Source organism: Ostrea edulis, chromosome 6 (assembly GCF_947568905.1).
Source record: "Ostrea edulis chromosome 6, xbOstEdul1.1, whole genome shotgun sequence".
In the NCBI taxonomy this organism is placed as follows: Eukaryota; Metazoa; Mollusca; class Bivalvia; order Ostreida; family Ostreidae; genus Ostrea; species Ostrea edulis.
In genome coordinates, this window is record NC_079169.1 from 6,871,145 (window position 1) to 6,885,567 (window position 14,423).

At 35.5% G+C, this 14,423-nt stretch overlaps 1 protein-coding gene across 1 annotated transcript; it reads left to right on the forward strand.

Moving 5' to 3' along the window:
• Positions 1-1,770: 1,770 nt before the first annotated feature.
• On the forward strand, positions 1,771-10,520 carry LOC125646480 (beta-lactamase domain-containing protein 2-like). Its single transcript, XM_048872804.2, has 8 exons — positions 1,771-2,026; positions 4,042-4,233; positions 7,037-7,136; positions 8,216-8,321; positions 8,504-8,626; positions 8,798-8,994; positions 9,777-10,028; positions 10,118-10,520. Exons 1-8 carry the CDS (start codon positions 1,884-1,886, stop codon positions 10,313-10,315), a joined length of 1,311 nt encoding a protein of 436 aa, XP_048728761.2. The 5' UTR covers positions 1,771-1,883; the 3' UTR covers positions 10,316-10,520.
• Positions 10,521-14,423: the final 3,903 nt, after the last annotated feature.

Below are 14,423 nucleotides of genomic sequence, written 5' to 3' on the forward strand. Positions count from 1 at the left end.
CGGGTAGAGTAAATTAGGCTACCTGAGAGAAATATGGCGGATAAGATGAGGAAGGTGTACGTATTTATTAATTCATGTCAGCTTTAAGTAAATATTTAGCACTTCACCTAAAACTTGTGACGACTCTAGATAGATGAGGAGATCTGGAAAGGGATGTATAACAAATGAATAAAAACAAGAAATGAAAACAAAAAGCAACAACAAACAAAACAATTTATATCTTAAAGATGTACGTATATTTGTGGGGACTCTCTGTGCATAATTACATGTATGAAAAAGTGAAAATAACGAACAACAATGTTTCAACATTATTATGTTTAATAGAAAAAGTTTTGTTATCAAATGCAAATCCTATGGGAGAATAGCTCTAATAATCCTAATGCTCTGTCTTACTTTTTTAAAGATATTGATATACGTTTAATTTCATTATCATTGATTTGAATATAATTGTGATATATGTGTTCATTATACAAAAAGATCAGAAACAAATTCTCACAATTTACGAGTTCCTTTCCTTTCCATTCCTTTTCATTCTGGACATTATGTGCGGTTTGAGGACTTCATTCTGGACATTATGTGCTGTTTGACGACAGTAAAAGCACAAGTCGTGGTAGAGACCATTCTGGTTTATCTTCACAAAGCACCCACCCAAAACTACTACATTAGATGGAAAAATATTCCAAAGAACATATTCAAATGAATTTCTGTTTTAAATTGCATGTTGATGTAATTTTCATGCTAGCGTACTTGAATATAAATAAACCTAACCTGTCTGTCATAATATTGCATCACATTGTTTTAGCTATATGCAATTAATTGACTATCGCTCGACTAAAGCCTCCGAATATTCGACTGGGCTATCCAAGTAAAATTGATATCCCTAATATACAGTCATACTGTGGAGAGTGTCCACTCATATTGTTTAATATTCAAAAATATAAAAATGATGCAGATACAGTGGTGTAACATTGTTTTACTTTCTGATCAGAAAACCCTGTATATTTCAATACATGTGGGAAGTCAACTAATTCACTTCCCATGTGTCAACAGTATCTTCTACATGGTACTTCTTAGCAAACTTACTGCATAACTCTAACTTCCTGCGTGTAATGCAGAACACATCCGTAGTAATGATTCACATTTGCTGATGAATTAATTTGGTATAAAAAGTATTGGTGCTTTAAGTTTTCCTGAAAATGCATCAGACTTTTTCACAGATATTTCTTAGGTATACAGAAAATATGTATATATTTATGTAAATAGAATAAAATCCTGCTAAGCTCTTCCTAGGTAAATTGCAGTAAGAGTGTCTTAACAATCTATAACCTCAATTTCAGTTTTGCTTTTTGACGTTAGCTATTTACGTATAGTGTTGTATTATTGTGTGCAGTTTATATGGATTGCAATTATTCTGTGAGTGATATACTCATTTTTCTACACCCATTTCAATTTTAATGCAAAACTATTCAGTCCTTGCAACCAATGCTGAAGATAATTAATTTAATTTGTCAAAAACTTACAACCAACCTAAATTTTCCCTACCTTCGATTTCCTAAATCGGGGAGGGGGGTTGATATGAATGTGTATAACAAAATGTTTTCAGTTCTGCCTTGAAGTAGAGGACAGCAGTCACCCCAATATCTATATTTGCATAATTATGTAATAAACAAATAATTGCCGTAGTTAAACAAACCTCTCCCCTCCAAGAGTAAGACTGAATATCAGGTAGAGTAAGAAAGCTGCCTTTTAATGAATAAACAATCTACACATTGATTTCTTTATTTCGCAATCATCGCCGGTAATGCCAGTCGTGGTGTAAATTTAAATAACGGCGTTGGTAGAGGTGCTCGTGGTATCCCGTTGTATGTGTAAGCCGTTACACTATGGCCTTTTTAAAGCTATCAACGTTTGTTGTTGCTGTGTCTGTTGTTATTTACGTGTACACAGTGAACAACAGCCCAAAACTGCACGTACCATTTGGCGGACATTTCCATCCTGATTTTAAGGACGTGGTGGACAAATTCAGGTAAGTTTTGGGACAATCTGCACTTCACCGGTACAGCCGCCATTTTGATTTTAGATCCGCGCGTGTGGTGGGGCGGAGTAAAAAAAAAAATAGCAACGTACCAACTGCCATGGGCGCCGCCATTTTGTTTGTTATGAAAACGGCAAGCAGAGTTTGATTGAGAAAAAGGAAGACTAGTAGCGTTTTAACAAAATTAAGCAAGGTTTGGGGAGGCCCAATAATCAATAACTTTAAATGTTATTGTTTGTTTGTTATTGAAGCAGCAAGCAGATTTTTATCAAGAAAAAATGAGCCAAGTTTAGTTGCGTATTATAGCGTAATTTAGCTGGGCTTGGGGGCGGCCGACCCCAATAATCACTAGAATGAAAAAAAAAAAACCTTAACTTGGTCGTCAAATAAATACACAATAAAATTAGTCGGTCAGCATTTTTTATACCTATTAAATTGACCAATGGTTGTCTTTTTAGACAAGTGTAAATTCGTTGGATAATAGTGTGGTCACTTCCATTTCTCATGAATGATCTCATTTCCCATGAAATGAAGTCCCCAAGGAGCTTCTTTTTTCTTAATGCTGCATGTCCAAACAACATCGTACTTGCTGTAAGATTTGTCCTCAACTAATTCACTAGATCCGCTCACATACTCGCTACACAAAAATCTAATAACATCTCATAGAGGGTCGCGTCAGAGGTCGAATTTGCAACAGCCAATCAAATGTCCCGCTTCATATCGATGGGGTATTATCCCATAATTCCATGTATTGTATACGTAAGGAAGAGAAAAGAAATGGCAGCAACCACGATTGTGACTTGTTTATTGTGGGTTTTTGTTTAAATCTTAAACTATGGCGACATCAGGGAATATTTTCATGTACATATATATACTGCAACAAAGAAGACATTTAAGTATTTGTTCTTGTTCATTTTTCAAAGCCTCGAGATCAAATATCTTGAAAGCGTTTTTAATCACTCATTTATTAATAAGTAACCAAATACAGTATATATGTATATAATGAGGATTCTCATTGGATGCCGATGACACTTACGCCTTTGTAGCAATTGGTTAATTTTTCATGCAAATGTTACCTCTGACGTGACCCTCTATGGGTTAAATGTTTGTGTAGCGAGTATGTGAGCGGATCTAACATCTAATTTCAATTAAGCCTAGATTGCCACTAATTTAACATTTCAATCATTGCAATCTACCGCTAAAATTTCCCCGAAGTCCACAATTTTGCAACCAATCAATCTCAATAAAATCGTCGTAAACGAATTTCATGATGAAAATGGATCAGCTGGTTCACTGTTTATATTTTCCGCAGTGTCAAACTTCAATTTTACGTCACTTATCTTTTGACAAATCACAACATTAAAACAAGTTACGTACATGCTTAACAACGTCATGACTTTGGAATGTCGCTGATGGAATGAAAGCGAAAGGTTTGTTTTGAAAAAATTTTCAATTTTACTTTACGAAGTTTATTTGCATAAAAAAATTGACGAGGAATTAAAAATAGTTATTTTTACATTTCATTGCAATTTTAGCGAAATCGTCACGCTGACGCTTGACTCTATGTAATATAGGAAGAGCACGTGTTATTTCTATGATAATTGCACGTACCGGTGAAGTGCAGTTGTCCCTATAATTTTATGTGGACCTTTTGTTTATAATAATTTGTAACTATGTTCGACATGATTGTTACGGTAGCAGACAGTTCATCGTACAGATTTCATGTACATGTATTTCAAACCCAAATATATCGCTAAACTTCAATTGGACTTTAGGTCTAAATTCTGGGATATTGAAAGTTTTGTCTCAGTAAAGTTTCAGAGAATGAGAATCTTTTCTTCATACGTCAAATAATTCCCAACGAGATACATATGTAGCTTTAAAACCATCCACAACTAATATTTTAGGATATAGAACATCTCTGAATGTATACTCTATCAAAAGTGAAAAATGATGCTTCTATTTGAAAAGATTTTTACGTTAAACTAATTCGTTTGTCTTACTAGGGAGAACTTACACACAGGAGTCGAGGTGGGAGCATCTTTGTCAATTTTCCACGAGGGAGAGCCTGTTGTAGACATTTGGGGAGGATTCGCAGATGTGTACACTAAAAGACCCTGGACAGAGAACACATTGTCCATCATATGCTCCACAACTAAGGGAGTTACTGCTCTGGTAGTGGCACTGTTTGTAGAAAGGTAAGAACTTATCACCTGATGGACGAATCACGATACAGGGTTTCATGGTCACATTAATATTTCTGGACAGGTATCTACATTAAGGTTTCGCTTAATCAAATCTTCTAGACAAATTCTGACCTAGAAATATTTAGTCATTAAGATTTTTTATATAGAGTATCAAAGGTTTAAGTAGGCTAAAGAACTTTTAGTAAACTTGAAATCGCAGAAATTTCCCCAAATCAATAACATTAAAACCTATGACTTTTCAACACTATACACGACCATTCCTCACGATGAATTAAAGACTAGACTTTGTGACATCATAGACAGTTGCTTCTTCAACAAAAATGGAAAACGGAAATATTCATATCTAGTGATCAGTCATTCAAAAACTGAATTTGTTAAACACCACTGATTCCACGCTCAAGTACTCTGAAGTTGAAATAAAAAGTTCCTCATTGACAATATATTCGTGGTCTTTGGTTATCAGGTCTTCCAACAGTCTGTTGGAATTCCCATGGGCACGAATTGTGCTCCTTTGTTAGCTGACCTGTTTCTATATTCATATGAAGCAGAATTTATTCAAAAACTTTTACGTTCGAAGAAAACATTTCTCGCTGTGGCCTTCAATTAGACATTTAGATATATCGATGACGTTTTGTCTATTAACAATAATAACTTTCATTCCTATGTCGATTTGATATATCCATGTGAGCTCAAAATAAAGAACACCACAGAGTCGTCCACTTATGCTTTATATTTAGATATTTAATTGAAAGTAGACATTAACGGCAACTGACAACTCAACTGTATGACAAACGGGATGATTTCAGCTTCTCCATCGTCAACTTCCCATATTCATGTAGCAATATTCCATTATCACCTGCATTATGGTGTTTATATATCTCAACTGATTCGATACGCAAGAGTTTGTTCTTCGTATAGTCGGTTTTTAAATCGAGGTAAGCTACTGACAAACAAGTTGTTGGGTTTCAACAGTCTCGATTGAAGTCAGCATTTCGCAAATTCTATGGTCGTTATAACCATATCTAGTTCGTCAATACAACCTATCATTGGGTCAAATACTGTCTGACGTGTTTCATACTTATTGTTAAGCCATAACGGCTTTTGACTGCGGATAACTCCGTTTACCTGATCAGGATATGGGGCTCACGGTGGGTGTGACCGGTCAACAGGGGATGCTTACTCCTCCTAGGCACCTGCTCCCACCTCTGGTGTGTCCAGGGGTCCGTGTTTGCCCAACTATCTATTTTGTATTGCTTATAGGAGTTATGAGATTGATCACTGTTTGTTATCTTCACATTGCACCAAGAGTATCAAAATGTTTCTCATGTCACAAAAACCCAAATACACCAACCGAACGACCCAACAACTAGCGCTTCTCATTCTATTCTCGCGATTTGCCATTGTAAGTACAGTACTTGAAAAATGTGCTGAAATCATTAACGATTGGATGAATGCAAATAAACTGAAAATGAACACATCAAAGACCGAAATCATTTTATTTGGCAGCAGGAGGCAACTGGATAAATGTAGCACAAAAGTTATTAACATTAATGGTGATGAAATTGAACCAGAACGTTATATAAGATACTTAGGTGCATATTTGAATGAAACTCTCAATTTTAAGGAGCATATAAAAAGGAAATGCCGAACAGCTATGATCAATTATCTTAGGATTAAAAGTATTCGCAAATATTTGACAAAGTAAGCTACAGAAATGTTGGTTTTATCTTTAGTAATTTCTCATTTGGACTATTGTAATGTGATTTTATACAGCATAGCACAGACTGAAACATGTAAAATGCAAAGAATCCAAAACATGGGTGCGAAACTGGTATTAAATCGTAAGAAATTTGACAGCTCTAGGGATTCTCTCATTGACCTACATTGGTTACCTATCGATTCTAGAATATCATTTAAATTATTGACCTTCGTGTATAAGTGTCATGTGGGCGAAGTGCCATTGTATTTAACAGAACTTTTAACGAAACAGGTACCAAATAAAAAGTTGCGCTCCGCTCAATCTTCTGAGAGTTTCTACATTGTTCCTTTTAACAGGTGTAAAACTTTCAGTGATAGAAGTTTCGGAACCATTGGTCTGAGACTGTGGAACAGTTTACCGGCTGAAATAAGACAGTTCAAATCTTTACATACTTTTAAAGCCAAATTGAAAACACAATTGTTTAGACAGTTTTAATGTACATGTTTTTAGTTTAGTATATGAAAAGTGTGTGTGCATGTATATAATGTATTGTTTATTCTTTTAAAGCTTTTTATATTATACATGTACAACACTATTGAATACTTTGTGTAAAATTAGGCGTTAAATAAAATAAAAACAGTTTCAGTTTCAGTTTACGTAATATGTCGAATCCGCAGTTATGAAATATATAGAATTAATATAAGATGTCGAGATATGACAGCGTTAATACACAGTATACTTGGAATAAGCAAAGATGACACTGCTCTGATGGCGAAGAAAGGGTGTGCAGATGATCAACTTCAAGAATCGTCGACGTAAAGGAATAGAAATTGACCTTATCTACTGAACAGAGATCTGAGAGTGAATTAACTTTAGAGACGTTGAAACCATTAACGGTGAACATATAGGTGAAAAACAAATTGAACGGGTCAAAAGTCCAAACTATAAATCCAGGAATTCAAACAGAAGAAATCAGGACAAAAATCAAAACAACTAGTACTGTTAAGGATATATTTAAGCTATAAGAGAACACATCTCGTATCATAGGCTATCCACAAGCACACATACACATGTAGTATAATCTTTTTATTGCAGGGGATGGTTAGATTACAAAAAGCCTGTGGCGTATTATTGGCCAGAATTCGGAAATAATGGCAAAGAAGAAATCACAGTGGAATTGTTACTAAGTCATCAGGTATCTTTTAGTTTACCTGAGACCAATGATCACTTCAGATTTTCTCAACAACATTTATCCGCCCTCGTCAGCGGCGTTGTCGTTGACTTTCCACGTAGGCCAGGGATGTTAATTTCTCCTATGCACCTGATACCACCTCTGGTATATCCAGGAGTCTGTGTTTGCTCTATTCGTAACTTTGTATTGATTATTGGAGTTACAAGATCGATCACTATTCGTTATCCTCACCTTTTCATACTTAAATTTAATCAGATACACCTTGACCATTTCTAATCACCTTTCGCACAAAAATCCTTGGATAAAACGGGATTCATGTGTGTTGACATGAAAGACCACGCCTTATTTCAAGGAAAGATAACGCGAATCATGGAAAAATAAATATCGATGCTTTACAAATTTTCTCAAGAACGCCGGACCAATTTCAGCATAAAGTATCCTTGGGCAAAAAGATTAAAATTTATGGAAAAGAGGGGTCACAACCTCTTCAAAGGAATTATAACCAAGAAATAAGAAAATTAGGTTGTGGTATTTAAACATCTTCTCCAGTACAGCTGGGTCACTAATTATCGTACTGAATGGATAAGTTCCTTATGAGTATAGAATAAGTTCACGGTTGTTCAAATGATAGTCCCTGAATCTGTTTTAGTGAAAACAGTAAGGATTCAAAGTTTAGCAAAGTAAAAAATGAGTATTTTTCTGTTCCTTGCGACAAGACGTTTTGGTTGAAATATAGCAGAAATTCCTGGATGACCATCTACAGCCACACCAGCATATATTGTCTTGTTTCTTGTGACAAAGCGAATCTTATGGGTTATACAAAGAACTTCTATCTCTGCCCTTTTGAAAATCCTACAATATCTTGGAAATTGTTGAGATTCTCACTCCCAAACCATACATGTTTTTGATCCTTGTGAAAAGATGAGTACACTGATAAACGATTGAAGGGGAAATGCCCCATTTCTAGTCCAGCTCTTTCAGAAATTATTGAATTATTTGTGAATTGTTGAAATCAATCGCACACTTGAGCGTTGTGGCTTTTTGTTGTGTTAATTGACTTAGATCTTCTGAATTTTGGAAAGGCAGGTCTGTCTATCACAAATGGAACATTTCCGATACAGTGGATAGCTGAACAACCAGAGAAAGTTTACAAGTTTTTAGAACGACAGACACCATACTGGAAGCCCGGTACATATGAATGTTAATAAGATCAGAATAGAAATAACAAAACAAGTAAAGTTCATTTGATATATCCACATAGAGGATAAACGATATCATTACATTGTGTTAAAACTGAGTTCATCTGTAATGATTAAAACATAAAAGAATTAACAATTTAAAAAGTCATGATGTTGTGAATTCTTTTCTAGGAACTGGTTACGCCTACCACTCCGTCACGTATGGGTTGTTTGTTGATTCCCTATTAACGAAGGCGGATCCTAAACACAGACGGGTGGATAAAATTTTTAAAGATGAAATAGGAGATAAATTCGGTTTGTGATCCAATGTATGAAAATCTTAATCAACATGTTCCACCATGCAATCTCATGTTGTACTCTCTCTCTCTCTCTCTCTCTAACACCACATACAGAAAGATTGAGGGACTTTACCATACTTGTGCGACAACTTGCATTTTCCTCACTTTACAATTTTTGTTTTTTTAGGTATTGAACTATACCATGGTCTCCCGAACAACTTGTACTACAGAGTGGCTAGACATGAACCTATGTCACTTGATTCCATTCTGTGGAAGGCCATTTCGTCGCTGGATTTTGAACCATTCCGGATGATATATAAATTACTCGACTCGGAATCAATTTTTATGAAAGGAGCAATATCTGGAACAGATAGACTTCCATCGGTATATCTGCCCCAACTTCAATTTATGAATATCATCTGATCATGTATTCTAGCACACCTGTCTGTCATTTTTCAAAATTTTGATGACATATTAGATAATTACAATATATTTCATTATTACATGTATCTAAATTCACACATTGCCTTGCTATGGAAAATGTTTTCAAAGAAATCTTCAGATACGTCAATCAGAAAAGAAAATCTAGATATTTACGTCTCCCCTCCCTCGGGGGGAGACATGTTGTTTTTGTAATTTATGTTTGTCCGTCTGTCCGTCATAAAATCTTTTGAACGCTTCTCCTCCTATATGGGTTATCAGATAGACTTGAAACTTTGTACAACGCTTTATTGCCATGTGTAGATGTGCATATTGGTGGGACAGGAGGATCCAATTATTTTCCTTAAAGTTATAGTGGATCGAAGAGGGATGGAGGATGGTAAAATAGCTTGTGAACGCTTCTCCTCCTATATGGTTTATCCGATAGACTTGAAATTTTGTACAATACTTCAATGCCATTTGTAGATGTGTATGTTTCAGGGACAGGGTGATCCAATTGTTGTCTTTAAAGTGATAGTGGATTTAAGGGTTAGAGGGTGGAAAATAGTTTGTGAACATTTATCCTACGTGGCTTATCGGAGTTCATGTCTATGTTCCTGCTCATGCTTTCTCCTCCATACCATGCAGTACGTTAAGGGGAGGAGGTTTTATTTGGAACATGTCCTGTTTGGGGAGCTGGAGTGACATTTGACATTTGTTTTTCAATCTCTACTATATATATTTAGGATCTATCATTCAATAACCCGGAGTACAACAAAATTCCCCAGTCTTCGATGAATGGATACAGCAACGCTAGAAACCTGGCCAAGCTTTTTGGAATCATCGCCAATGGCGGGAAAACTGACAAAGGAATTCTTCTATCAGAGAAGGCGATTAAGGTCTTAGAGGAACCGCTTACTTTCGGAAAAAGTGTCGATGGATTGCTAAATGAACAGTTTGGACGTGGAGTCATGGTTATGACAGAAAATGGACAACTGGTATGTATTTTCAGTTATCTCTTACTGCTAATGTTAATTGTTATCTTTACAATTGTGAAATGTAGCATTTTTATCCTTTTTCACATCAGATTGGATTTGGACATTCTGGATATGGAGGTCAAATAGCATACGCTGATACTAAAAGGAGAACAGGATTTGCTTATGTCACTTCCAGATTAAAAGAATTAAGACTAGTACTTTTCTACCCAGACGTCAAGGAGTATAGAGAAACATACTACAAGTGCCTGCAGAAATATCTCGAAAACAAAAGGAAAAAGAAACTTTAATTTTAAAAAAAGTTTATGATTTTATAATGTGATCAAAAGTTGCAATGTGGGCATGGGTGCACGCAATAGGTAGGAAAGCAATCAGTTTGTAAGATGAGTGGAGCTTTTCCGATTGAATATTCAGTAGATGAATGACATTATGCGTACCGACCTGTTTTATATATTATCGGTTTGGAATATTCGATTAAACGATTGAAAATAAACAGATAATTGTCGAACTTTCAAATTTCAGCCATGTTAATAGAGCTTTACCCCATCATACTCCATTTGTCTGCCCCATTCCATGAAAGGACTGCACACATATAATAATTATATATTATGGGAATACACTTCAATGAGCTATTGTAGATATTTGGAAACACATCCCGTCAGCGCACAGAAGGTAAACATCAAGATTTTGTATTAAGAACGATACTGCACTAGAAACCAATGCAGCTGCGCTAAGACTGGGGAAATATGATCCCGTGTCGTTCTCTTGATAGCTGCAGTCTGGCTGTAAAGAACTCTCACTGTTACTTGTACACCATGCTTAAGTAAATATTTAACTTGTAACGACTCTAAAAAGGTGAGAAGATCTGGAAATGATAGATTGTATAACGCCCCACTCAAGTCAGTCATATGAGGACGTCACCATTGCCGGTGAAGAGCTTTTGTTTCTGCATGCAGATCCTATGGAAGAATAACTCCAATGCATTTGTTTTACGTGTTTAAAAATATTGATATAGCTTTCACTATCACAGGATTTGAACATATATTTGTGGTATATGTGTTCGTTATACAAAAGTATCGGAAACAAGTTCTCACAATTTACGAGTTCCTTTCCTTTTCATTCTGGACATTATGTGCGGTTTGAGGACTTCATTCTGGACATTATGTGCGGTTTGACGACATTAAAAGCACCAGTCATGGTAGAGACCATTCTGGTTAATCATCATAAAGCACCCACCCAAAAACTACCACATTAGATGGAAAAATATTCCATACAAATTATCATTACGTTGTATATGTACACTCCATTCAGTTTTCGGCTCTGGACTTTTCAGTCCCCATTGGTACATGTACGTGGTGGTATATCAAAAGTATTTAAGAATTGATCATTTTTAGGTCACCTGAGTAAACTCAGCTGACCTATTGCAATTGGTTGTCGTCGTCCGTCGCGCGTTAACAATTGAACTCTTTTAACTTCTTGATAACAATTATTCCAATTCTTTTCAAATTTGGTATGAAGCATTTTTGGAACAAGGGGGGTATAAATTGTAAATTTCAGGACCCCTGCACCCCTGGACCGTAGGGGCGGGGCAAAAACTGCCCAAAATTGACCAATTTTCAAAAATCGTCTTCTCTAGCACCGCACATGTTTAAGAAAACCTAAATGCATAGTGATGTAGAGCAGGAAGGCCTCTACCAAAATTGTAAATTTATGATCCCTGGGGTAGAGGTTTTGACCCCAGGGTGGGGCCAAACTTAGTACATGTACATGTATATAGTGTTTATATGTAAAACAGTTAAATAACATCTTCTTTAGTGCTATTGATGCTACATTGAAACGAGACGGATATTTAGAAAGAGCAGATAGTCCTTTACCAAAATTGTAAATTCGATGATCCCAGGGGTAGGGGTTTTGGTATTAGAGTGGGGCCAAAATGGTCAGGTATTAAATGTGTGAACAATAGAATTTTTTAACTGCTTGATAACTATCATTCCTTATTATCTTTTTGATAAGTATTATTGTAATTTTTTTTTTCAAATTTGGTATGAAGCATCTTTGGAACAAGGGGACATAAATTGTAAATCCTTTAGCCCTTTACCAACTTGTAAATTACATGATCCTAGGAGTGATGGTTTGTTTTCAGGGTAGTGTCAAAATTATAATAACGATTTGAAGGACTTATTTCAGTTTGCTGATACTGTATAAAATCTAACTGCATGCTTCGGAATAACAGAAAAGGATATACAAAAATCGTGAATTTCACAACCCAGGGTTTTGACTTTAGGATGGGTCCAGATTAGTCATATCTTTCAAAGGTCATATAAAACGATTTCTAACAGTGGTATTTTACTTTATAAACATAAAGACTGGTATGTATGAATGAAACTTAAATTGAGGAAAATAAAAAAATATGTTGTCTTTGCATTGATCAGAAATAAAACTGTAAACTTGTACATCTAGAATTAATTTGTTGCCCTCTTATCGTTCTTGATTCTGTGTGTTAGTGACGTCAAAACAACCCATCGATGCAAACAATGCAATGAAAATAGTGTAACTGTACACCGTTTTGTTTCACGAAATCTCTCTCTAATTTAATGGATATGGACGAATTTCTGTTTTCTAACGAACAGTCTGATTTCGTGGTTCAGTCATATTGTTTAAACCAGTCAGGAATGATGCACAGCAAGCGGCCGATGATCGTGAAGTCGAAGAAACTAAACGTCAACACAGGCGCCTGAAGTATGGATACTACAACCAACCCCCCAACCCCCCCCGATTTTTTTTCTGCGGTGATAATTTCTTCGAAATGTTTGGATTCCTTGTTTATCCCATGCCAATTTCGATTTATGTAATCGTTTCACGCTTTTTTGTAAGCTTTAGAGGTTGAACTTTAACCGGTTATTGTTAAAACCGGTAGTTCTAAGACCAATCTCTAAAGCTTACAAAATTATAACAATTACATACATCGAAATTGGGATGGGATAGACATATCCACATATTTTGGAGAAATTATCGCCATAAATTAAAATTAGAAGCAGAAATCGGGGGTGGGGGTGTAGGAGTGCCCATACATCAGGTGCCTGTGGATTTCAAGACCACATGCCACTCATCAGATACTGAAGTTTATCGATTATTTTAAAAAGATTAGAAGTCGTATTCATGAAGTTGTGTATATTTTATGGATGATTTATCGTATTAAAAAAATGTCTAAAAACTGTACCCCATTTCCCTTTTGATACGACTAATCACAAATGAAGTTGTGTTAAAGTATTCTTGTAGGTGTAGAGTACCCTAAATGTGGCAATGTATGACGGGTGTGACATCCGTTGTACTGGAGCTAGGTTCTTCATAATCAGCTGGTGTTACCTCGTGTGTCCCACGAATCATTGTTATTAATCGGGGGCGGGGGGGGGGGGGGGGGGGGGCTTTTATAATTTTAATTTTTAATAGTAATTTAGGCCTGTTTCTAAAAAATTACTTGCGTTTAATTGTATAGCAGGTATTGATTTTACTTTCTTTCTCACTTTACATACCTGCTGTTCAAATATTATTTCAATAAAAATAAAAAATATTATGATATCTTTAACAAACATGTTCAATTATCAGTACTGATATAGTATATGAAATATAAGTTATAACTTGTGAATGATACTCCAAGGTTTCTTAACAATTTTAATTTGACTAAATTTTATAATCAATGATAAGAAAAAAGTTACATACTTTTGGGACACGAGTGTAGAGCTCTATATTCCACGTATTTATAATGAACATGAAATTACACGAATACCATTAACTGATAGAGTTTGTAATGTAGATTAAAGTTCACATTCACTGATAGGGTGCGTTTTTTGTGATTACAATAATTAATATTAGTGTATTTACATTTTTGCATACTTAAAGTGCTCTTAGCTTTAACTTTATCGGTTGACTTTGGAAAATCAAAAAATGATTGGCACAGGGTCTGATTTTAAGTTGATCTATTTGTGTCCATATTGTTTGGCTACCGATGAATGCACTGCTCTCAAAGTGTAGTGGTTTTGACTGTTTGTGGCAACAAATCCATCGTGTCGGAGATTTTGTACCCATATTTTTTCCCCTCTAGATTTGGGACCCCCTTCTGCAACCTAACACTGCAAGTAGATGCAGCACACTAACATTTTTCAAAGATATGCAGTAAATACCATGTTTTAAGTCTATGGTTGCTTACATCACAGTGGGTCTTTTTGACGTCATCAGCAAGGGTAGCCGTGATCGTCAAAGATCATTTTCGTGATCTGGTTTCATAAACCTTGATTTGTGAATTCCCATACATAGGTAACTCAGTTCTTCAGAATATCGTTTCATACAACCTTTAATGTTAATGCACATATATTATGTAAAGCCTTTCATCAGTGTATG